Below are 23,801 nucleotides of genomic sequence, written 5' to 3'. Positions count from 1 at the left end.
ACTGTTGAAATGAAATGGAGACTAAGGGCAGTTGAAGACCAGCTTGAAAAGCACCAAGCATATAAGCTGTACTTCTGTTTCTCAGGCCTTAACTAACATATTCTTGATGTACTACTCTCTCCATAGAAAAGGACATTATTTTAGTTTCAAGACTGAAACAGAAACAAGAAAAATGATATCTTGAGGCAGTTTTAAGGTCACAAATTAAAATAGCCACTCGACAAAATACATGCCCGTATCATTCAAGATCATTGAGAAGTCTGTATCTGTCACCATCATAGCAGGCAATCAAATTCAGTTTAGTAAGAAATCACTGGTATTTCACATGGTTAGATTAGCTAAATTTTTAATGAGATACATGAGTTTAAGATGGGCACAATTTATACAGTCTAAAATAATTCCTCTAAAATCAGTACTCAGCACACAGTAATTCTTTTTTAATTCATCTCAAGAATATTAAATATGAGGAACATATTCTGTTTGGTTTTTATTCAGATCTGATAGGAACCACTGCTACAAGAGCTACACACGATCATGAATTTACAATAACATAGGACCATGAATTCAGATTATGTGTTTCTTGGGTCAGAGTTCCTCCTATCAGCAGGATTAATATGTTGACACAAAGTAAGTTCTCAATATGTAAATATAATTCGTACAAAGTAAGCTCTGGATAGGTAAGTACTTGGATAACCACGACCTATCTCTTCATTTAATTCCACAATCACAAAATTTATGATTTTATACCCAAATATTTAAGTAAACTAAAACTCTTCAATGTAGTCTAAAATCAATCTTTAATAATAGGTATTTATAAAAGTTGTTTAGAAATTCTTCCCCAGGAATGTTAGTTTTGCAGTAAGAAAAACTTCTACTTTTTTAGTCTATGTTCTTTTAAAAATAGCCACAAGAGGTCAGTCTTTCCTAAGATATAAGTTTAATACAGTCCTGCAGTACCTTTCAAGATGAGCATCTATTTTTGTAATAAACTATTTACGTCACCCATTATAAATCAAATTTGAATGTATCACATGTTAATTTCAGTCAAGTCACCAAATCTTTGGGAATTCAACAAAAAATTACAGAAGATCATAATGATTACACACCTAGAATTTGAAATAAAGGTTTATATATAGTAACTTCACTTGATTCTCAAAACAGTATGTAGACAAAATCTTTACTGACCCTATTTGTGAAGAAGCAAACTATTAAGAGGCTGACTGTCACTGAACATTCTAAAAACAAAACATGAGATCTGGGTGTGCAAACTACAGCAAAACAAATGAGAGTAGAATTTGTATTCAACTACTAGATATACGAATGAACGTTTCAAAAGCCACACGTCCTTACCTTGCCAGCTATCATTGCAGACACACAGCTTTTCTCCTGTTAGGTCACAGTAACCGTGATCGGGGCTGCCGCAGTTGGCTTTACAGTAAGGGATGTCGCAAGCTTCACCCTTCCAGTATTTGTCACACTCACAATACACCTGACTTGGAACAGAGATGCTGGTCGTGCACTTCCCATGACCAGAGCAGTTGTTAGGACAGGAATTGATTCTGTAAAACATATTTCATACATATTCAAATTCAAGATAACTGAAAAAAGAGTTTGGGTTAATATTCCTGTAAACTTTATAATTTTATGTTCTTTCTATGTGCCTCATTTAACACAGTTTCACAATGTGACTTCAATCCTTTACTCTGTATCTTTTTACCCCTAAAGCGATTCAGTTATACATATTTGCCATCGGCCTCAGTTTACTTTGCCACCAAGTCTCCAGATGTCCAAGGACTACACATTCATCTATACAGTTCCAAGCAGGATGTTTTGTAAAGACTTAAGTATTTAAGTGCTTTGAATATATATTTTGCAGAAAAATAATTAAGTTCATGAATACCTGAAACAACATAAGCCAAGATAAACCTCGGTCACGTAATACTTAGCCCGCTCTCACCTACAAGCTGTCTTGGAAATTAAAGGACGTTTATCAAATTCTATTTTAAGGCCCTTTAACCAATTATATTCTACTATATATTTATTCTCCCTTGTGTATATACTTGAGATAAATAAATCCTATAATAAACTGTTGATTCAAGGATATTTAGATTATTTTATTCCTCATGAAAAATTCTCTGGTTATCATTTTCTACATTTCTGAAGAAAAGAAAAAAAAATGTACTGGGTTCCTCTGTGACCATTCCTATGAAAGCATCTCTGGCTAATTCCTCTCACCCCTGGACTTCCAGATATAAAAATTCATACAGAGTGTTAGACACAAGTAGATTCTCAATAAACATTATTTTCCTAATTTTAGAGGGGACAGCGGTATATAGTCACTTACCTTATCTCCTAAGCCTCAATTTCCTCATGCATAAAATAGGGAAAATACCCATTTGACAGAATTGTTCTGAAGAGAGTTAAGGAATGTAAGTACATAAAGTATCCAGTACAGTGTCTGGAATACAGAAGAACTGTGAAAACTCAGCTCCTGTTCACTCTTCAAATCTGGCATAAAATATCTTGGAGCACAGACAGGCACTTGAGGGTTCCCTGCAATCCCACACACCTGCTATTACCAGCAAAGTAACACTAAATTTGTATTTGTTTAATCATTTGCCAACATTTTTAATTCTGTAGTTAATTTTCAACTAAACTTGTTACCATAATGTCCTGAGACTTAGAAATTGTCCTAATACAAGCTTAGACAGTATATTGGGGTATGTTATTAAAATTTATGTCACTTAGGAAGAGATGCTGGATATTTTGGTTTCACACACTAGTCTGCTCCTGGTATGTAAGACATTTATAAAAACAAACAATAATCTCCTCTATGCCAAATTATAAGAATCATTACAATATAAATTTTTCTGTAAAATACTTACGAATAAAAAATGTTGAAGCCAGTTAGATTATATGCAGCATCACTAAAAAAATGTAACAGTGCATAGCCAGATGTTGTAACAACTTCAGGCACAGTTTCATTTCCCCTTATTTCAGGGACTATCAAACCACTATAAGAGAGCAAAATTGAATATTGTGTATTATTAATGTACATGTGACAGTTAATCACACACAATTTACTCAAAAATATGCTTGTCAGAATCACTAAGCATCTATATTAGAATGGACAACCAGAAGAATAAATCTAAAATGAGTTCCTAGTCATTTCTCACCAATTAGCTCTACTACTGCTGTCAACAGACTAACATCAACTCTTGTGCCGCCATACTCCTTTTTCTCTTCTCACCATTTGGACTGCAGTGTCCCATTTCTCCATTTTGTCCTGCTATCCATCCGATCATAATACTCTAGGGTGAACTTTTACTTAACTCATACATAAAACTTTCATTTAAAGCCACCATGGGGAAGAATCAGTATTGCTAAAATGTCCATACTACCCAAAGCAATCTACAGATTCAACAAAATCCCTATCAAAGTACCCATGACATTTTCCGCAAAAACCAGAACAGACAATCCTAAACTTTGTATGGAACCACAAAAGAACTTGAATAGCCAAAGAAATCCTGAAAAAAAGAACAAAGCTAGAGGTATTATATTCCCTGACTTCAGATTATATTACAAAGCTACAGTAATCAAAACAGTATGATACTAGCACAAAAAACGTACATAGATCAAAGGAACAGAATAGAGAGCCAAGAAATAAACCCACACACTTATAGTCAATCACGCTGACAAAACAGGAAAGAATATACAATGGAGAAAAGACAGTGGTGCTAGGAAAATTGGACAGTCACATGGGAAGCAATGAAATTAGAACATGTCCTGACACTATATACAAAAATAAACTCAAAATGGATTAAAGACCTAAATGTAAGAGCAGAAATCATAAAACTTCTAGAAGAAAACACAGGCAGAACACTCTTTGACATAAGTCTTCACAATATTTTTTTGATCTGTCTCATCAGGCAAGGCAAACAAAAGAAAAAATAAACAAATGGTACCTAATCAACCTTAAAAGCTTTTGCACAGCAAAGGGCACCATCAACAAAATGAAAAGACAACCTACTGAATGGGAGAAGGTGATTTGCAAATGACATGTCTGATATGGGGTTAATATCCAAAATACATAGAGAGCTCATGAAACATCAAAAAAAAAAAAAAAAAAGACAACCTGATTAAAAAATGAACAGAAGACATAAATGAACATTCTTCCAAAGAAGAAATACAGATGGCCAACAAGCACATGAAAAGATTCTCAATATTACTAATTACCAGAGAAATATAAATCAAAACTACACTGAGATATCACTTCACACCTGTCAGAATGGCTACTGTCAAAAGATCGCTAATAACAAATCTTGGTGAGGATGTGGAGAAAAGAGAATCCTCATGCACTACTGGTGGGAATGCAAATTGGTGCAGCCACTATGGAAAACAGTATAGAGGTTCCCCAAAAAATTAAAAATAGAACTACCATATGACCCAGTAATTCTACTCCTGGATATATTATCCAAAGAAAATGAAACCACTAATTCAAAAAGAGATATGCACCCCAATGTACACAGTAACAGTATTCACAATAACCAAGATATGGAAGCAACCTATCCATCGGAGGTTAATGGGTAAAGAAGATGTGGTGTACACACACACACACACACACACACACACACACACAGAGGAATATTACTCAGCCATAAAAAGAGTGACATTTTGCCATTTGCAACAACATGTAGGGTATTATGTTTAGTGAAGTCAGGCAGAGAAAGACAAATATTGCATGTTTTCACTTATATGTAGAATCTAAAAAATAAACAAATGAATATAACAAAACAGAAACAGACTCACAGATACAGGGAACAAACTGGTGAGTATCAGCATGGAGGTTGGGGGGGAGGATGGGGAAGGGGATTCAGAGGTACAAGTAGTAGGTATACATAAATAAGATGTAAGGATGTAACGCACAGCACAGGGAATATAGCCAATATTTTATAATCACTTCAAATGGAGCATAATCTATAAAAATATCAAATCACTATGCTGTACACCTGAAACTAATATAATATTGTAAATCAACTATACTTAAATAAATAAAATAAAGCAAGGCCACCTTGGTGCCCTTACTTTTTCCCACGGGTTGCAGATTCTGATGAAGCACACCACGTCGTTAAGAGACTACAATGACATTCTAGTTAAAGTTGTACACTTCCAGTACGCTAATTACATGTTTTCGGTCATCTAAAAGCACACGCTTTTTATATTTCTTTAAAATGTTGTATATTTATGCAAATTACTTTAATATATAATTATTCCAAGAGACAATATTACTCACACAAGCCCATATATACACAAAACAAAATTATGTTTGTCAGGGAGAAATATAAATGTGTAAAAGCAGGAGTTCTAAGTTAATAGTAACTAGAACTTCTTCCTTTTCAAGTCTACTTGTTCATGGGGGAAAATGACGTATCTTCATTTACTTATACCATACTACCCTCTCTATATCTATGAAAACGTATAATATGAGAAAGAAAAGAAGCTGCTAACAACAAAGTACATTACTCAAAATAGTCGATTCCTTTAAATAATGTTAAACTTATGTTTAAGCACCACCTGGAACTGAATTCCCTCATTCAAATCCTATCTGACAGAATCAAATGAAATATTATAGTCAAATAATTTATTCTGTAAACACATTTTGAAAAGCAAACAAATTAAAAAGTGATCAACTCTTGATGCTTTCATAATTATTGTACCTACTAGCTCCTGTCTGCAAAGGAACAAAAGATTTTAAAAGGAGACTGTCAACAGAATTCAAATTCTGTGATACCAGTCATAGTTACATGTACAGATTTTTCATCACAGTGAGATTACATCAAATGAAGACATTGCTAAAAATACTATTCCCAGATCTTTATAACAGATATGGCCAATTCCTCTGAAACAGATGAAAAGAGCAGATTTGTTTGCTCGGCTGTTTGTTTACAAGTGTTCTGAAACCAGTAAATCAAAGAGGACTCCCACTTCCTGCGTGACACACCAATCTGGACCCACCAACCTCCCCACGAAGTGAACCAGAAAAATGGCAAACTGTGTACGAAGGAAGAAATTGGCTTGAAGATATTAGAACAAAGGAAAAGGTGAGCCCAGGAATTGCGGCCATTTCTCCCAATTGGGCATTTGCTGATTTCAAAGTTGGAGATGAGGTTTGAAAGGCTAAGAAACTGGGCTGTTTTACAGAGCCAGGCAAAGAAGAAGCGGAACACAAGGCCCTCCCCTTGACCTGAGACCCCAGGGACCAGGCTTAAAAACGAACAAGTGGAAGGCAGGCCCTTCAGGGGACTGCACTGAAGTCTGGATGTGAATTACCTCAATACCTGGATTAGAATTCAGTCGACTGTGGACTTCCAGTATCCTCAGGTACCCTTTGAGAATATACTATCTTTTTAGGCCTCAAATTATTGCTATATATGGTTTTACAACATGATGTCCAGCACACAATAAGAAAATAACACCTCTCCTTTCCAATCTATTCTCCATATTCTAAAAAGTCTTGCCCTTAAACATAAGATAAGACATCATAAAACCCCTAGAAGAGAACATGGGCAAAACAGTCTCTGACATAATCGTAGCAATGTTTTCCTAGATCAGTCACCCACAGATATAGAAATAAAAGCAAAATTAAACAAATGGGGCCTAATCAAACTTATAAGCTTTTACACAGCAAGGGAAACCATAAACTAAATGAAAAGACAACCTACAGGATGGAGAAAATATTTGCAAAGAATGTGAATGACAAGGGATTCATTTCCAGAATATAAGAACAACTCATACAACTCAGTAACAAAAAGACAGCCCAGTCAAAAATGGGCAGAAGACCTAAATAGACATTTCTCTAAAGAAGACACAGATGGCCAACAGGCACATGAAAAGATGCTCAACATCACTAATTATAGAGAAATGCAAATCAGATTTACAATGAGGAATCACCTCACACTGGTCAGAATGGCCATCAACAAAAACTCCACAAACAGTAAACACTGGAGATGGTGTGGAGCAAAGGGAACCCTCCTACACTGTTGGAGGGAATGTAATTTGGTGCAGCCATCATGGAAAACAGTACGGAGATTCCTTACCAAACTAAAATAGAGTTACCATGTGATCCAGCAATCCCACTCCTGGGCATATGTCTGGAAAAGATGAAAACTCTTAATTCGAAAAGATACACGCACACCAATGTTCACAGCAGCACCATTTCTAATAGCCAAGATATGGACGCAGACTAAATTTCCATCAACTGATGATTAGATAAAGAAGACAAATATTGTATGACATCACTTACATGTGGAATCTAAAAAATGATACAAATGAACTTATTTACAAAACAGAAACAGACTCACAGATACAGAAAACAAACTTATGGTTTCCAAAGGGGTAAAGAGGGGGAAGGGATAAATTAGGAGTTTGGGGTTAGCAGATACAAACTGCTATATATAAAATAGACAACAAGGTCCTACTGTTTAGCACAGGGAAATACATCCAGTATCTTGTAATAACTTACAATGAAAAAGAATATATATATGTATAATTGAATCACTATGCTGTACACCGGCAACTAATACAATATTGTAAAGCAACTATACTTTGACAAAAAAATAAATAATAATAAAAAGTCTTGCCTACAGAATAAAGTCTAATTTCTTTAGTGTGGTATACAAGAAAGCATTACTACAGTAAATGACTATAGCTCAATAAAAAAAAAAAGTTAAAAAAAAAAAAAGAAAGCATTACTACAGTGATTAAGGCATTGTAAAACCTAGGCTTGTATTCTGACTCTATCATTTACTAACTAAGCAACTTTGAGCCACTCACAGACTCTCTTTATGCCTCGATTCTCCATTTATAAAATGGCAAAACTAGTATCTACCTAAAGGGTTACTGTGAGGATTAAATGAGTTGATACACATAAAGAACTCCTGCACACTGCCTGCCACATAAGCAGCATTCCGCAGACGTTACTGACTACCATTTACTGCGTGATCTAGTGCCTACCTGTCCCTTCACATTTCCTGTGACCAAGTTACTCATAGCTACTTACTACTGCCCCAAAATACAGTGTTCTTTAATGTGTCTATGTCTTTGTACATATGTTTTTTCTCTACCTAGAATGTTCTATCTGACTCTCATACTTTGTCTACCATTCTTCTACTCATGATGAAATTCACTATGAAGGGTGGGGGAAGGTATAGCTCAAGTGGTAGAGCGCATGCTTAGCATGCACAAGGCCCCGGGTTCAACCCCCAGCACCTCCTCTAAAAAAATAAATAAACTTAATTACCTCCTCCCCCCAAATTAAAAAAAAAAATACAATAATAGATAGAAATTCACCATGAAGAATTAGTTACTTCCGGAGTCATACAGCACTCTTTTCATAAGCTGATTATACACGTGCTGTACTATGTAAAATGCCTGTTTACATACTGCCACCAGGGCCTAACTTCTGTGTGGTGATGTAGCCTCCAAACCCTTGAAATTCAAGTGATTAGGAATGTCTTTGTTATTCATGGTGGGCTCATATTGTATGCTAATGAGGTGACTCAGGATAGGAGCTGACCACCCCAGAAAGACCAACCATGTGATTAAAGGGCTGGTGCTAAAGCCACAAGAAATCAATCTGACTTCCAGAGAGGAGGGAGAACTAAAGATTGAGTTCAACCACGTGGCCAGGGATTGGATCAAGCATGCCTACATAATGAAACCAAGGAGAGAAAAAAATCCTCTGGACACCTATAACTCGGGCGAGCATCTTGGGTGGCAAGACACACTGATATGTTGGGACGATAGCATGTCCTGAGGACAGAGCAGCTTTGTCCGCGATCTTCCCAGACCTCACCCTGTGTGTCTCTTCATTTGACTGGTCCTATTTTTATCCTTTATAATAAAACTATAATCAGAAATACAGTGCTTTTCTGAGTTCTGTGAGTTACTCTAGGAAATTACTGAATCTAAGGGGGTCAGAGGCAGCTGTGAATTTGTAGTCAGCTAGTCAGAAGTGCAAGTGGCCTGGGACCCCTGAGCTTGCAGCTGGTGTCTGAAGTGAGGGCAGTTTTGTGGAGGACTGGGAACTCAACCTATGAAGTTTGGCCCAACTTCAAGTAGTTGGTGTCTAAAATGATCTGTATCTTATTCCTTATGGCATCTTCCAGGCTTATGATAGTCTCTGGAATTGAACAGGTTATCAAATTCAAACATTTAGATTCAGAACTCTTAGTAAAGAAACACAGTACACAGGCTTTTAAATCAGATTGTCATGTCCTAGTCTTGGCTCCACCATCTATTAGAAGTAAAACTAGCAGTAGCAGTAGCAGTAGCAGTAGCTGTAGCAGTAGCAGTAGCAGTAGTAAAACTCTGAGTCTCAATTTTCTCAACAGCACATGGGGATAACAGCACTTCTTCCATGACATCCTTACGGGGACTGGATGACATTTAAATTGCCTCGTAAAGTGCTTGGAATCAAGTGGATATTCAATAAACATGAGTTTTCCACCTCCCTCAGGATAGCTAACAGGAACTTGCTAATGTAAAGTCACTGGTTCCACCTTCACAGTCACATAGTAACCCCCAGCCTGCTAATTATTTTACAAAAGCTTCCTTTAGTATCAAAAAAGGGTTGGTAAGAGTGTTAATGAATCACTTAATTAATGCAAAATCATCACAACTACTAGAAAAATAAATGAAAAAAGCACACATCTAAATGATGGTCAGTCAGTAGTATCATAAAAATAGAGGGATAATAACAAAGTTATATCTAAGTTGCTAAAAATAAATATATGAACCTACAATCTTATCTATTTGTTCCAATGAATTATCTTACGATGTAAATTAGTTACAAGGCTCTGCTCCATTTTCTATTATCCTTAGATGGTTACTCATGGATGCTCTTTATATAATTTTCAAAGAACTCAAGAAGTAAGTTTTAAAGGTATCTTGAGCAATAGCAATATCACAGAATATGTGTCTGACCTCCCAAGGAGACACTCTGAATTCACTCAGAAATACAAGTCCTTACATGTTTATGCAAAAAAATAAATTGCATTCCTGTTAAACAGAGTATTTACAACATAAGAGTAAAAAGTGAAAAAAGAAAAAGGAAAATTTTTAAAATTGAAGGGAACAATGAGATTTTATTTATATATTTAAATGTATTTAAATTTTTAACAATGACAACACAAAAGAGATACTACATAAACAACAAAAGGCATAATGTAATGAATAACTCTGGTCAACGATCATGTTAGTTAAATTGAGCACAAAATCTACACTTTATGCTTAAAAATTTTTCTAATATATTCTTCTCCTATTCATAAAACATTTCATAATAGGTTGAACATACACACATAAAAAAGATTTTTAAATTGATACTGAAAATGCTGTGATTTTAAAATTAAGTCTGACTACTAACAACAAAATATTTTGAAGCAACCAAAATGCCCAAACTGTGAGAACTGATAGAAACACCTTCTTTATTAACTACACAGAGTATAACTTAACCTTTTTTTACATAATTTAAAATGTTATAATTTCTCTAAAATAAAGACAACTATAAAAATACACCTATTAATTTCTATGTCAGCTAGAACTTTTATTAATCTATTCAAATAGGTATTTCTGAAAACATATTCAAATAATTTTAAAAGAATAAACTATGTACAGTAAGAATTAGGAGTATTTATCAAGAAATCTACATTTCTGAGACAATATTTATCTTTGCTATACAAATGTTTATATTAATACATATACATCTAAGTTGTCAGCCACAGTACACAACAATCTTAAACTATCTTTGAAATTTAGCCATCAATATCTATGCTAAATTTATTTTTGAAGTGCAGATGAGTATATCTTTAAAATTAATAAAGTATAGTTACTTTTCTACAACTGATTGTAAGTTCATCAATTAAACATAACTACTCACCTAAGTACAGCTATTAAAGGTGCATATATTGAATCTCCATCATAAACATACATATGATCCCAGCTACATTCTGTAGCAAAATGATTGAATCTTAATCTTAACACGGCATTTGGACTGAAAAAAATATTAACATATTTTAAAATTAATATGTAATATATAAAGCACAGTCTGAAGAAATCTTAGAAAATTTTATTAAAAACCTATTAACAGATAATTTTGCTATAAATCCTTAAGTCACCAGTACAAAAGACTGATCAGCAATCATATCTAATTTGTAAAAACAACATACAACTTCCCAGCCTATTAACTGGCCATATGTAAGTATCATCTTTTTCAAAACATTTAGTCCACAGGAAATGTTCTCTGTCTTAACTAAGATGGCTGTTACATAAATTATATATATTATTGAAACTTCACTGAGCTGTACACTTAAGATAAGTGCATTTCATTGTCTGCAAATTGCATTTGAATAAAGTTCAACTTTACATTCCACATTTAAGACTATTTTTATTTCTATGAACCCTTAACTAGAGGTACTAATAAAGTCCTCTAATTTGAATTAAAAGGTCTCGATATGATATACTGCTACTTGTTAACAAATACACAAAATGAGACCATAAGTGCACAGGGAATGAATAACTCTGAAGTTTTGAAAAACTTTTAAAGTAGTCAAAGAAAAAAACACCACCCAGTTTTCCAAATACACTCTCTAAAAAAATCATAAAATAGTTCAAAAATAATCCATATCAATTCACTTACGATCCTATTCACAGTATGTTTAAATAAATTCAGTCTCAAGCCCTAGTTACTGAAAAATGCCTCTAAGAGGAAAATGAACTCTCTCTTCTACAAAATGTCCTTTTTTTTAAACACTCATAACTAAAATGCTGAATATAGTATGAACCAACGGTATCATTCAGCATGGAATATTTTTAGACTTTCTACGGAATATTCAGATTCCATAACAAGCTATTTAAAATAAGCCAAAAATGCATATTTGATTTAATGCCACAGTAACATAACTCAAAAATAAAATACAGGTAAAAATTAAACTATTATCACAAGTAAAAGGGTATTATAATTTATATTAAACATGATACCTAGCTTTCTTTTCCAGTGAGCGGCCTGAGGTGACCTCTAAAAATGGTTTGCTATTCACTTGACCCAGAAAACCCCACAAAATCATGCAAATCAAGAGGTTCAAATCTTTGTGTTCACTTTAAGAACACTCGTGAAACTGCCCAGGCCATTCAGGGCATGCATATCTGAAAAGCCACCAAGTATCTGAAGGATGTCACTTTACAGAAGCAATGTGTGCCATTCCGTCTTTACAATGGTAGAGTTGGTAGGTGCGTCCAGTCAAAACAGTGGGGCTGGACACAGGGTCAATGGCCCAAAAAGAGTGTTGAATTTTTACTGCACACGCTCAAAAATGCAGAGAGTAATGCTGAACTTAAGGGCTTAGATGCAGACTCTCTGGTCACTGAGCACATCTAGGTGAACAAAGCTCCCGAGATGCAGTGCAGGACTTACAAGCTCATGGTCCGATCGACTCTTACATGAGCTCTCCCTGCCGCACTGAGATGATCCTCAATGAAAAAGAGCAGACTGTTCCTAAACCAGAAAAGGAGGTTGTACAAAAGGAAAAGATATCCCAGAAGAAACTGAAGAAACAAACATTCCTGGGCCAGGAATAAATTCAGCAAAAAATAAATGCAAATCAGTTTAAAAAAAGAACAAAAAAAAAATCTAAAAGTTGTAAAGCCCATTTTTAAAATCATGAATAATGTTTTCCAATAATAAGCAACTGAATAAACTATATAACTATGAAGTTGTTATACTTTAATGTAACACTGATATAATCACCTTCTTTATCATTTCAGAATAAAATAATTTAACACAAATTGTATACTTACTAGCCTTCAATTAGCCATGTACATTTAGTTTTATACTTATAGTTAATTGGACCATCTGTTAAATATCCAGAAGGTTCTGTTAACCTAGAAAACAAAATCATGAAAATAATTACATTAAAGTAATTTTAAGACACATAGTAGCATACAAATTTTAAAAAGACACTAAACCAAAGGAATGGGATATAGCCACTTCCAAAAAGGAGAATTCATTTACAACTTAGGAAAACCTTCAAATTGCCATAAATCTCTCTACATCTCAAAAGAAACTTATTTTGAATTTTTTAAATTTTAATTCAACTGTTATTTTTTACCAAGTGGAACAATACAGTGAAAGACTGAATATTATACCAATGGGTTCAGTGTTGATGCAAAACAGACTGAGTTAAACTTCCTCTGCACAAAATTAGGTGGAGGCAAAAGAAGAAAGATCAAATGCACTTTGAAAAATGCAGATCTATGGAACAGAGAAAGAGTGTATGTACATACCACTTTGGGAAGTTACACTGTTAGCTGTATTTGTTTTTCATGCAACAGGGCTGCTAAAGTAGCTGTCACAGACTCTACTAGTAGAGTTCAGCTAACTGTTTTTATTATCATTTTCTTTTGTCTACTTTATATATATAGTCCGAGAACTCAATCAATTTTAAAAATAGGGTAAATCAAGGGTTTTGTAATTAGCCTCTATTTTAAATATAAAAAAAAGAAAAAGATAATTGAAAAGCTTCAGATTTTCAGAATTTTTAAATGTTTAAACAAAAACCCAGTTCTACTTCACTTTGTTCTCTTTGGCTCCAGCCCAATTATTTTATCAACAAAAGACAGTATCTTAAACAATTATCTTCCCATTTAGCCTTTATGTATTTATACAGGCACACACATACACACACACACAAACACACATACACACACACACACACCCCCCCCAGGGCTTTCAGTCTTCATATATTCAGATATACATACACACACATACAGATACCAGGATCATTATTTAGTGTTTGGCAAAATTAAATTTTTCTTATAGTATAGTCTTAAAAACATCAGGGAAAAAAAGTTTCATTTACCTACATGAGGGTTGACAGAAAGGTCAGTTAATGTAAATGTTATTTGAAGTCTTTCATAATCCCTGCAAATTGCTTTGGGTAGAAAAGGGGCTAATTCATGCTTAGAAAAGTTTTTAAAGAGCAACAGAAAAATTCCCATGTTTTCAAATTAATGTAATGATAAACTGAGCATTTTCTATGTGTCAGGTATTACTGTAAATCATACTTAAAAATGTCAAAAACCTCATGAAACAATTATTAATTTATTATTAATCTCGGATCACAGATGAGAAAACAGTTTAAATAACAAGTCGAATAACCTGTCCTGATTTTTCACTTCCAATAATACCAAATGAGCTAATTCAGACAAACCTCCACTGAAAATAACTTTAAAAGCTAAGGAACAGTTTTAAAATCTAAGTAACAAAATGGAAACATCTACCATGTCAAGATCCAGAAGTCGCCAATTCTTTCGGAGCAACCAGGCATCCAGAGCTACTTTTGCTCTGGAGAAATCTTATTAGAGATTGCCAAAAGGCTAAGAGTGCTTTTGGAAGCCTTAAGGAGGGAGGGGGACAAATGCTGGAGGCAATAACCTACAAAAAGGAGGGGCTCAAATAAACAACATGACACTCTGAACTGGGACACAAGGATTTGCTACTTAGGGTATGGGTGTACCAGAAACCAGCCTTTACAAGGACTGCAATCCAGCTACAAGACATCTAAGCGGCAGAAAACCTCAAAACCTCCCACTGACTTAAGGGGAGACTAGAAGGGCTGGTGAACCAAGGCTCCTAACAGAAGGTACACAAACACTCTCTAAAGAAGGATAACATTATCCTAGGCCTCAAATTATTTCTACCAATAATTTTTCAAATAAAATGTCTATTAGGACCAAAGAGAACCAGACATATGAAGATAGAAGAGAACAAAATAAGAATCAACAGTATCTTTGGGAAGAGACCTGGAAATATTCCAATTTTAGAGATTACAGGTGTGACCTGTAAAACAAACATGATTTACTAAGTTCAAAAACACAAAAGACAAGATTTAAAATTTTGGCAGTTAATTGAAAATGGTAAAAAAACTAACAGCATATTTGAAAAAAGTGGAAATTCTAATACTACAATAATCAAAAGTATGAAACTACAATAATCAAAATGAAGAATTCGATGGACAAGTTTAACAACACACAGAAAACAGTTCCATAAAAAAATATCCAAACTAGAGCAGGATGATCCAGAGTTCAACCCAATGAGTTTGAGTCATTCCACCAGGTAGGACTCCAATGAGCTGAGATTCTGGCTGAGGGCAGGGCAAATATGGACTGCGGAGCAGAACAAAACCATACATATTGATTACAGTCTTTTAATAAATTAAATAATAAGTACTGTAACAGCTTCCATCGTTTCTACTTGCTGTTGTGCGTGCGCGTGTGTGTATGTGTGTCTTTTCTCTGCCTCACATTTTTATTTTTATATACAAGTTGTTGTAAATTAACTTTACAATTTAGACTTCGAATCATGGAATAGTTAGTGACTCAACATGAAGAACAATTAAATAACCAGTGATGGATACAATGACTCTTGAACCTGTGTGTTTCCTCACTTTGAACAGAGGGTGAGAACGTCTTCACCTGGAAAAAGTGTAACTTCTTAGGTATAAATACAGTGTTGTTGGTTTGGGGGGAGTTCACATGTGTTTAGCAGGATGCAGACAAAAGAAGCTGAATAACTGAAGGACAGATTGTGCCAGTTATCCATCAACTCTCACCTCAAAATTCACACTATTTGCCTACTCCGCAAAAGTGGATGTGGGTCCTTTACTTTTTTTTTTTTTTTTTTTGCCAGATGACATGACGTTAAACTGGCATGCTTTGTCAGCAGAGCACACTGGAGAGACTGCAGGAGACAAGAGATTTGCTTCCTGGCTCCAATGTACTCACTCATTAAGCTCCTGCACCACCTGGCTTCTCTGGCATAGACTTCTACAGTACTTGATGGCCGCCAGCCCCAGCCACCAGCAACGTCCCCCAGCACTTCCCCTCGGGCAGTTTTGCAGCAGAGTGTCTCCAGTGAGACACCACTCCATGAGCAGCTTTCCCCAGCATCCCATAAGGTAACCGTGGCAAGTCCAAAGGGCAGATGTGAAGCAAGTTCCGTAGGTCCAGCTTTACAGCGACTTTTTTGCCACCCAGTAAGCCACAGCCTCCCTCCCAACACAGTCTGGGATCTCAGGCCAGGACACAGGGGCTCTCACTTAAGTGCTCTGTCTCAGCCATAACAGTGGTAGTGGCTGCTCCTTAAACCCACTAATTCTCTATTTGGCAGAGTTACCTTTACTTCTTACTAACCAGTTCCTCACTACTCCAATTCCTGTCACAGCCAATAATTCTTTATATTAAACGTTTCCTATTAAAATTACTATGGGATTCTCTTTCCTGATTGGACCCAAACCAGCCAATAATAGTAATCAAGGACATGCAAAATAAAATCACAGTAACATGCCACTGTGTACCCAACAGAACGACTAAAATTTAAAAGACTGATAATATCAAATATTAGCAAGAATGTGGAGAAAAAGAATTCTCATAGGAATAAATGAGTGCAGCAACTTTGGAAAAGAATTTGGTATTATCTTGCATAGTTGGAAACAGACGTATCCTATGTAGCTGCCAACAGTGTCGGCATTACACTTACCCTCTCAGACCCTCCTACCATTTCACACACTCCAGCCTGACTCCCTCGAGCCCGCATCTTTGTTGAAGGGCTTCCTCTAGCCACTAGAACCCACTCTTCCTGTTCATGTGATGGGCTGAAAGAGCCTGTGGATCAGCATCCTTCCAGGGCAGCCCTTAGCCCATGAATGACTTCTAGAAACCCCAAGCTCCCTCACCTCCGCAGGGATATAACGAGGTGTACTTTACCCCCCAGCTCTTCCTCATGGGATACAGCTCCAGTCACCCAACGTGGAAGCTAATGTACCTCTCTGACTGGCTCCTGCTCTTCTCTATATCACATCTGTCAGTGTCCCTGAGTCTTCCAAATATGCTATATATGCTTAATTCTTGTCTCAGGATCTGCTTTAAGGTGGTGGAGGGGAGAGTGACCAAATTAACAGTACCAGGAAACTGAACTTCAAGATGGGATTCTGGACTTAGATCACTCACTGGCCAGATGCAGCAAGAGCCACACTGAGGGCAGTAGACAGAGTGGCGTGCTATACCATCACCATGACAAAACTGTCACTTGCGCTCAACTGAGACAGGATACCAGAGGAAGGTGATGTACTGACTGAATGCAATAGGCTTATGCAGTATCTCTGATATTTGAGAAATAGAGTAGCAAGGGTAATTATAAGGACTGTGGAGTTAGTTGATTGCTGTTGAAAGCCATTGACATGCCGAGGGAAGAAAACTGCAGCAGAATGCCTATAGTGAGACTCCCACTCATGAACAGATTCCCCAACATCCTATAAGACTCAATCTGCCAACCACCAGTTTTAGATATATAATTACCAGAGGACTCTGTAACACTTAAACACTATCCCCGAAGTTACAGGGTAGATCAAACTGAAAAACAGGCCCAGGACCAGACTGTGAGAGGAGCAGAATTACAGGAAAAGGTTAATTTGCAGCCCCGTCAAGACTTCAGTGCTAAAGACAGCACCCCTAATACTTAGGAGGGCACCAACTGGGGACTTGTACTGAGAATCTTGAGCCCCTAGATATTTTCAACCCTTTGGGGCTGCGAAAGTCCTTTAGAAGTCAAGGCTGACAGTGAGAAAAATAAATCCTTGCCCTCTCTAGTGATTCCAGGCACACCTTGTTTTATCACACTTCACTCCATCACACCTCACAGACACTGCGTTTTTTACAGACTGAAGGTCTGTGGCAACCCTTCGTGGAGCAAGTCTGTTGCTGCCATTTTTCCAATAGCATTTGCTCACTTTGTGTCTCTGTGTCATATTTTGGTAATTCTCAAAGTATTTCAAACCCTCCACCAGCAAAAAGATTGTGACTTGCTGAAAACTCAGATGATGGCTAGCATGTTTTAGTTCAGGTATGCACATTTTTTAGACACAATGCTACTGTACACATAACAGACTACAGTGTAACATAAACATAACTTTTATATCTGCTGGGAAACTGAAAATTTCATGTAGCTTTTTTATTGCAATATTGGCTTTATTGTGGTGATCCAGAACTGAAACATGCACATCTCCGAGGTAAGCCTGTACTTGTCCTTAAGTCGCAACAAGTAACACCAGAACTGAATTAAATCAATTTAATCCATCAATGGCAATTGGCTATAGTAATCATGCATCCAAAAGCCTTGTAATTAGCGGCAGCCTCATATACAGTGACCACGCAAAAATAAAAATCCCCAAATGTTTAAAAATTAAACAACAGAATTCTAAGCCCAAGGATAATTAGAAAAATCTTTAATTTTTAATACTAAAATCACAACATATCAAAATTTATGAGATGAAGCTCCAGCAGTGTTTGGAGAGAAATTTATAGCTCTAAATATATATATATTGGAAAGTTAAAAATCAGCTATCCAAAGCTGCATGTCAAGAAGTCAGAAAAAGAACTATAAATTAAAGCAAAAGAAAATATAAGGGATAATAAAGAACAGAAATCTCAGAAGTACAAAATAGTCATACAATAAAGAAAATTAACACAACTAAAAGTTGTCTTAATGAATGCTAATAAAATCAATAAACCCCTGGCAAAACTTTGATCACAAAAAATATAACAATAATAATGATCATTACCATTATCAAAAAGAAAAATAGGAACATCATTACAAGACATTACAGTAGAAGCAAACAAATACACCAAGAGCCTGTGAGGAAAATCTTGGGAGAGAGATTCTTTTAAGAATTAGGACATGAAAAAGTTATCTAGTGTATGGATGTACACATGGGAATTTGGGAAGCCACATGCATTCCCAAGGAGACTTTTCTGAGACTGCATGCTCAGAAAAGACCTGAGAAGAAGACTGTACACTTCCACCTGTGGCTAATTTTTAGATTCAGAGCAAGAAGGAAGTTAAGGCCAAGGCAGAGTCATCATCAACCTGGCTAACCATCGAAGGAGTGTCCCAGCAGAGTCAATCTGCAGAGACAGGAAGAGTTCTTTATCTTTTCTTGGTTCCAGGCATTCAGGAAATGTACATCAAAACACCAGCTGACCACAAGCTAAAGGAACAGAGACTTTAGAAACCACACACAACAAAGAACACAGTCATTCCAAAAATAGTTTAGAAAAGTCATTAAACAAATACTCTGATTTCTAGAGTTGTCACATTATAATAATCAAATGTCCAGTCTCAAACAAAAAATTATGAAATATACAAAGAAACAAAAAGTATGGCTCATTCACAGGAGAAATTAACAGAAACTACCTGAGGAAACATGGACATTGCACTTACTACATGAAGACTTTACATCAACCATTTTAAATAGACTCAAAAATGCTAAAGGAAACCATGAACAAGGAGCTAATTAGGAAAATGATGTCTCAACAAATAGAGAACATAAATGAAAACTTAGAAATTTTATTATCACAACCTTAAAATCACATATTTCCATTCTCTCAAAAAGCAAGGAAATAAAATAGGAAATTCTGTGTACAAGTTTCCTCTGGATCTAAGCCTCATTTTGATTCCCTCAGTAGGGTCTATTAAGAAATCCTTCTCCCTAGCTTCTAAATGACAGTTGTAACAAACCCTTAAAATCAAAATATTGCTCTAATTTAAATTGTAAAAACTTCCAAAATCAGTGCTGAATCTAATGATACAAACTATCAGACAGAAATAAAGCCTGTGTAATAACAGTTTAAAGCCTCAGAGCCTTAATTTTAGAGAAAATTCTCATTTGTTCCACGTCTCTACACAGCCACTTCTATTTCAATTTCTTCTTTAATGCAAGAGAAGTGTAACATATCCAAAAGGCACAGTAATACATAGCCACAAACTCTACAGTTCCTCTCATAAGAAAACGAAGCTGGAAATTTAAGAGTAGACAGCCTTACAACTATCACCTACAATATAACCCATCTTCCGAGTTAGGAATACATCCCTCTACCACTACTGGGGATTTCTTTCCCCAAAACCCCTCTATTTGTCTACAGCCCCACCTACTCAACTGACCCAGTCCTGTCCTGTTTCCCACCCAACTCCTATCATAGTTTAAAATATATCTCCCTTCTTCTAAAGAAATATATACTCTAGGAGCTGCCACTATAACCCAATCTTCCACCGAAAAGAGGTGATGCGAAGGAACTCCTTGTTTCCCCACCTAGACTACCCAGCGGGAGCACATGAACACCAGCCACTCTGTCCCATCCCCTTCCCCTTCAGAGGCACAATCACACAGACTTACAAGGAAACTCTACTCACCACGGCCCCTGAGCGCCTTCTCTCCCTTCATCCCCAACCCCCAGCACTAAAGCCCCGACAGAGAGCCTCCCTTTGTCTCTGCTCGCTGCACAGAGGTCTCCTTTTCCCCACTTCCACTCTACTGGAAACCTGGGGGACGGACCCCAGCCAAGATAAAAGGAAAGGAAAATCCTTTCTCACCACCGAGAGGTGGGCAGTAAGGGAGGGAAGACTCCCACCACCCCACGACACGGAAGGAGCAATCCTCCCTTCTCAGCTCCCTCACCTCTTCTGCAGCTTGGCCTCCATGCTGCTAGAGCAAAGCACACGCTCTGGACATCTTCACAACCTGAAACAGTTCCTCTTCTAAAACTGAGAAGTCTTACCCTGCAAGATCACACTCTGACCACAAACACCTAGTTTCCAGTCTATTTCTCCACTTCTCACTCCTTAACATCTTTCCATTCCAGCTGCGTAGATATTTCAAAAACCGAGGTAGCATACAGTCCAGCTACGTGAAAGGTAACATAAGCCTCTTACACAACTACTGTCTCTAACGTTGTTTCTACGATGCGTTCTAAGTTTCAAACAATTAACTTTTTTTTTAATTTTGTGGCACTCGTGTTCTTAAATTGAGAACCATACTGACATGGCAGATCAGGGCTCCATAACTACTGGCCTATTGCCTGTTTGTGTGAACAGACTTATATTGGAGCACAACTACACCCGTTTGTTTACATACATCTGAGATTGCTAACAGGCTGCAAGGACACAGCCGAGCAGTGCAACAGAGACCATCCGGCCCACAAAGCCTAGAACACCCACTGTCTGGCCCTTTAGGGAAGAAGTTTGCCAGGCCCTGTCTGGATGCCTGCATGTGTCCACATGCCTTGCCGATGCCTCATCTCACTGAAACTGCCCCATCTAGAGTCCTTAATCAAATAAGCATGCTGAACTGTTTATAATACAAGAATGGACACTACTAAATGCAGGAAAACCAGCACAAAAATTAAACAATACTAAAATTAAATCAGAGTGTCCTTCTCTAGTCTGGCCATGAATTAAAAACAAATTTAAGATATTACAAAAATAAGAAGATGTAATCGTTTTAATATGACAAAGTGTCTGAAACAATAAATCCTGTCTATCAAGGAATATGGTTTTGGTACCAGCACAACCACTGAACAAAGAATAGTCAGGCCCACTGGGCAACAGGCTTTACACAGTAACTGCTGGTCCGTATTTCCAGGCAGGGCCCTTACTGTACGGAAGAAGGTACGTAGAATGTTTACTCTCTGAACTGGCTGAGCCTTGCATGCCCAGTTTTTCCCCCTTAACTCACCAGTCAGAAGCTACTGCTTTTCTGCTGGGTAGGAAACAGGCAAAACTTTAGAAGCACTGCAAGAATCTCAGCTCAGTCACTTAATGGTTATGTTATTCAATCTCTCCAAGTCTCATTTTCCTTGTGTGTAAAATAGTTGTAACAACAGTACTTATTTCATAAGATTGTTTTTAAAACGTCACGAGATAATACTATCAAGTGTTCAGCAAAGTAGAAGAGCAAATCCATGTAATGTTCATGGCACACTGGCAGAAACAGATCTTAAACCCTTATCAGTTTGGTACCAAAACTCAGGTTCTTGAGTACGCTTATGCTATCCGGAAATCAAGAAGACTATGAATTTATAACTAAAGAGAAACTTCGTACTGAAGGGTAGAGGATGGCTTGTTGTGGAAAAAGAGCCAGACAGACAAGTTTTGGCAACTCATCTGTCGCTTAGTAGCTATCAGACTTTGCGTAAATAATTGCTTCAGGTCTCTCCCTCTCTATTCCCACTGTAAAGTGAGAATAATATCATCTACCTCACAGAATTCTCATCAACAACAAAAAAAGGCAATACTTGTAAGAGCTCTTTTCACCACATTAGATCACTGCTCCTCTAAACTCATAATTTAACTTGTGAAATGCTCTTTAATGCTATTAATATTAATCTTACATGAAATAGAATAAGTTCTATTTTCTAGAAAAAAAAATTCCCTATTAGCATAATTACATTGCCATAAAGTACAAATGAAGCCTGGCATTAAACTTAATACATCAGAACACGGAAAACGCTCTTTAATTTTCTATTTTTTAAGAGACACAGGATCAACTTGAAAGTTCCTGATTTACACAGAGCTTTTATTTTCTAAATGCTTCTATTTTCCCTATAAAACAAGTAAGTAACCCTCCTAGCCCACCGAGGGAGGATGCAGGGGTGCAGTCCCTTCAGCCACCCCTACCCCACACTCAGCACTCATCTGCAAAGAAGCAGCACCCTTGCCTCTCACCACTGGGGGGCGCAGCAGCTGCAGAGGCCGCGTCGGGTGGACCATCTGTACCCTGCACTTAGGCAAACGGCAGCGGACTCAGTACCCCTGTTCCTCCTAACTAGAGAATGGGAAGAAATTACAAAGATGAGGAAGGTGAGAAGGGGGACTCTTTGTATGGTGTATGAAGGTGTATGAAGGACTAGGCACACCCTCAGGTGGTCCACGGTCAGAATCAACACAGCGAAACTTTTAGAACGGAGTACCACCTGGGTTTCAGAATGGTCTCCAGGAAGCGGACAAGTAAGGCAGAGCAGAATGGTACAGCCAAGGGTCTCAAACTAAACTGGCATTCAAATCTGAGCACAAAAGTGAGCCAGCACACTCCTAGTACATACACGAGAAATTAAAACATATGTCCACGCCAAAATTTGCACACAAAAATTCACAGCAACGTTATTCATAATATGAAAAAGACAGAAACAACCCAATGTCCATCAGTTGATGAACAGAAAAATAAAGTGTAGAATAGCCATGCAATAAATTTGACAACATATTAAGTGAAAGAAACCAGTGACAAAAGACCATATATTGTATGATTCCATGTATATGAAATGTCCATAATAAGTAAATTCATAGAGGAAGAAAGTAAATTAGTGGCTGCCTAGATTAGCAGAACTGGTGGGTAGGGAAAATGGAGAGACTGCAAATGGGGGTTTTTTAATGGGGTGATGAAGGAGTTCTAAATCTAGAGAGTGGTGATGGTTGCACCACTCTCTGAATATACTAAAGACCACTGAATCATACAGTTTAAAAAGGTATTATGGTATGTATGAATATTATGGTATGTAAATTATAACTCAAGAAAGCTGTCATTTTTAAAAAGCGAGCTAGGTCATATATGACAAAATGAGTTGACTGCCTCTATAACAGAATATTTAAATAGGAACCAGAGTCTCATACACAAGACTCAAGATATCCACAATACAATCCAAAATTACCTGCCATACAAAATCTCAACTCACTTGAGAGGAGATAACCAGCAGGTACCATGACTTTCATAACAAATATAAAAATTGAAGTTTCAGCAAAGCAAGCAAAGAAACTGAAGACATAAAGAATAACAAAATGGGAAACTATAATAAATAAAACTTTTTAATAAAAACTCACAAGATGGGCCCGAGAGCAGAATGGAAGAGACAGAGGGAAGAAT

The 23,801-nt window shown here is 36.7% G+C and overlaps 1 protein-coding gene across 5 annotated transcripts in view; it reads right to left on the bottom strand.

Annotated features, from left to right (window-relative positions):
• Positions 1 to 23,801, bottom strand: part of ATRNL1 (attractin like 1) — a 626,998-nt gene that overhangs the window by 590,363 nt on the left and 12,834 nt on the right. For all 5 annotated transcript variants that reach the window (XM_072971947.1, XM_072971950.1, XM_072971948.1 and 2 more), the window contains exons 2-5: positions 12,853 to 12,936; positions 10,937 to 11,050; positions 2,886 to 3,014; positions 1,351 to 1,559 (exon numbers count right to left, since the gene is read on the bottom strand). In XM_072971947.1, coding sequence (XP_072828048.1) covers positions 1,351 to 1,559; positions 2,886 to 3,014; positions 10,937 to 11,050; positions 12,853 to 12,936 — 536 coding nt within the window. The remainder of the gene's footprint in view (positions 1 to 1,350; positions 1,560 to 2,885; positions 3,015 to 10,936; positions 11,051 to 12,852; positions 12,937 to 23,801) is intronic.

The sequence above is a fragment of the Vicugna pacos genome, chromosome 11, assembly GCF_048564905.1.
Source record: "Vicugna pacos chromosome 11, VicPac4, whole genome shotgun sequence".
In the NCBI taxonomy this organism is placed as follows: domain Eukaryota; kingdom Metazoa; phylum Chordata; class Mammalia; order Artiodactyla; family Camelidae; genus Vicugna; species Vicugna pacos.
Note: the sequence above shows the minus strand (reverse complement) of the source record. Positions and strands in the feature narration are given on the sequence as shown.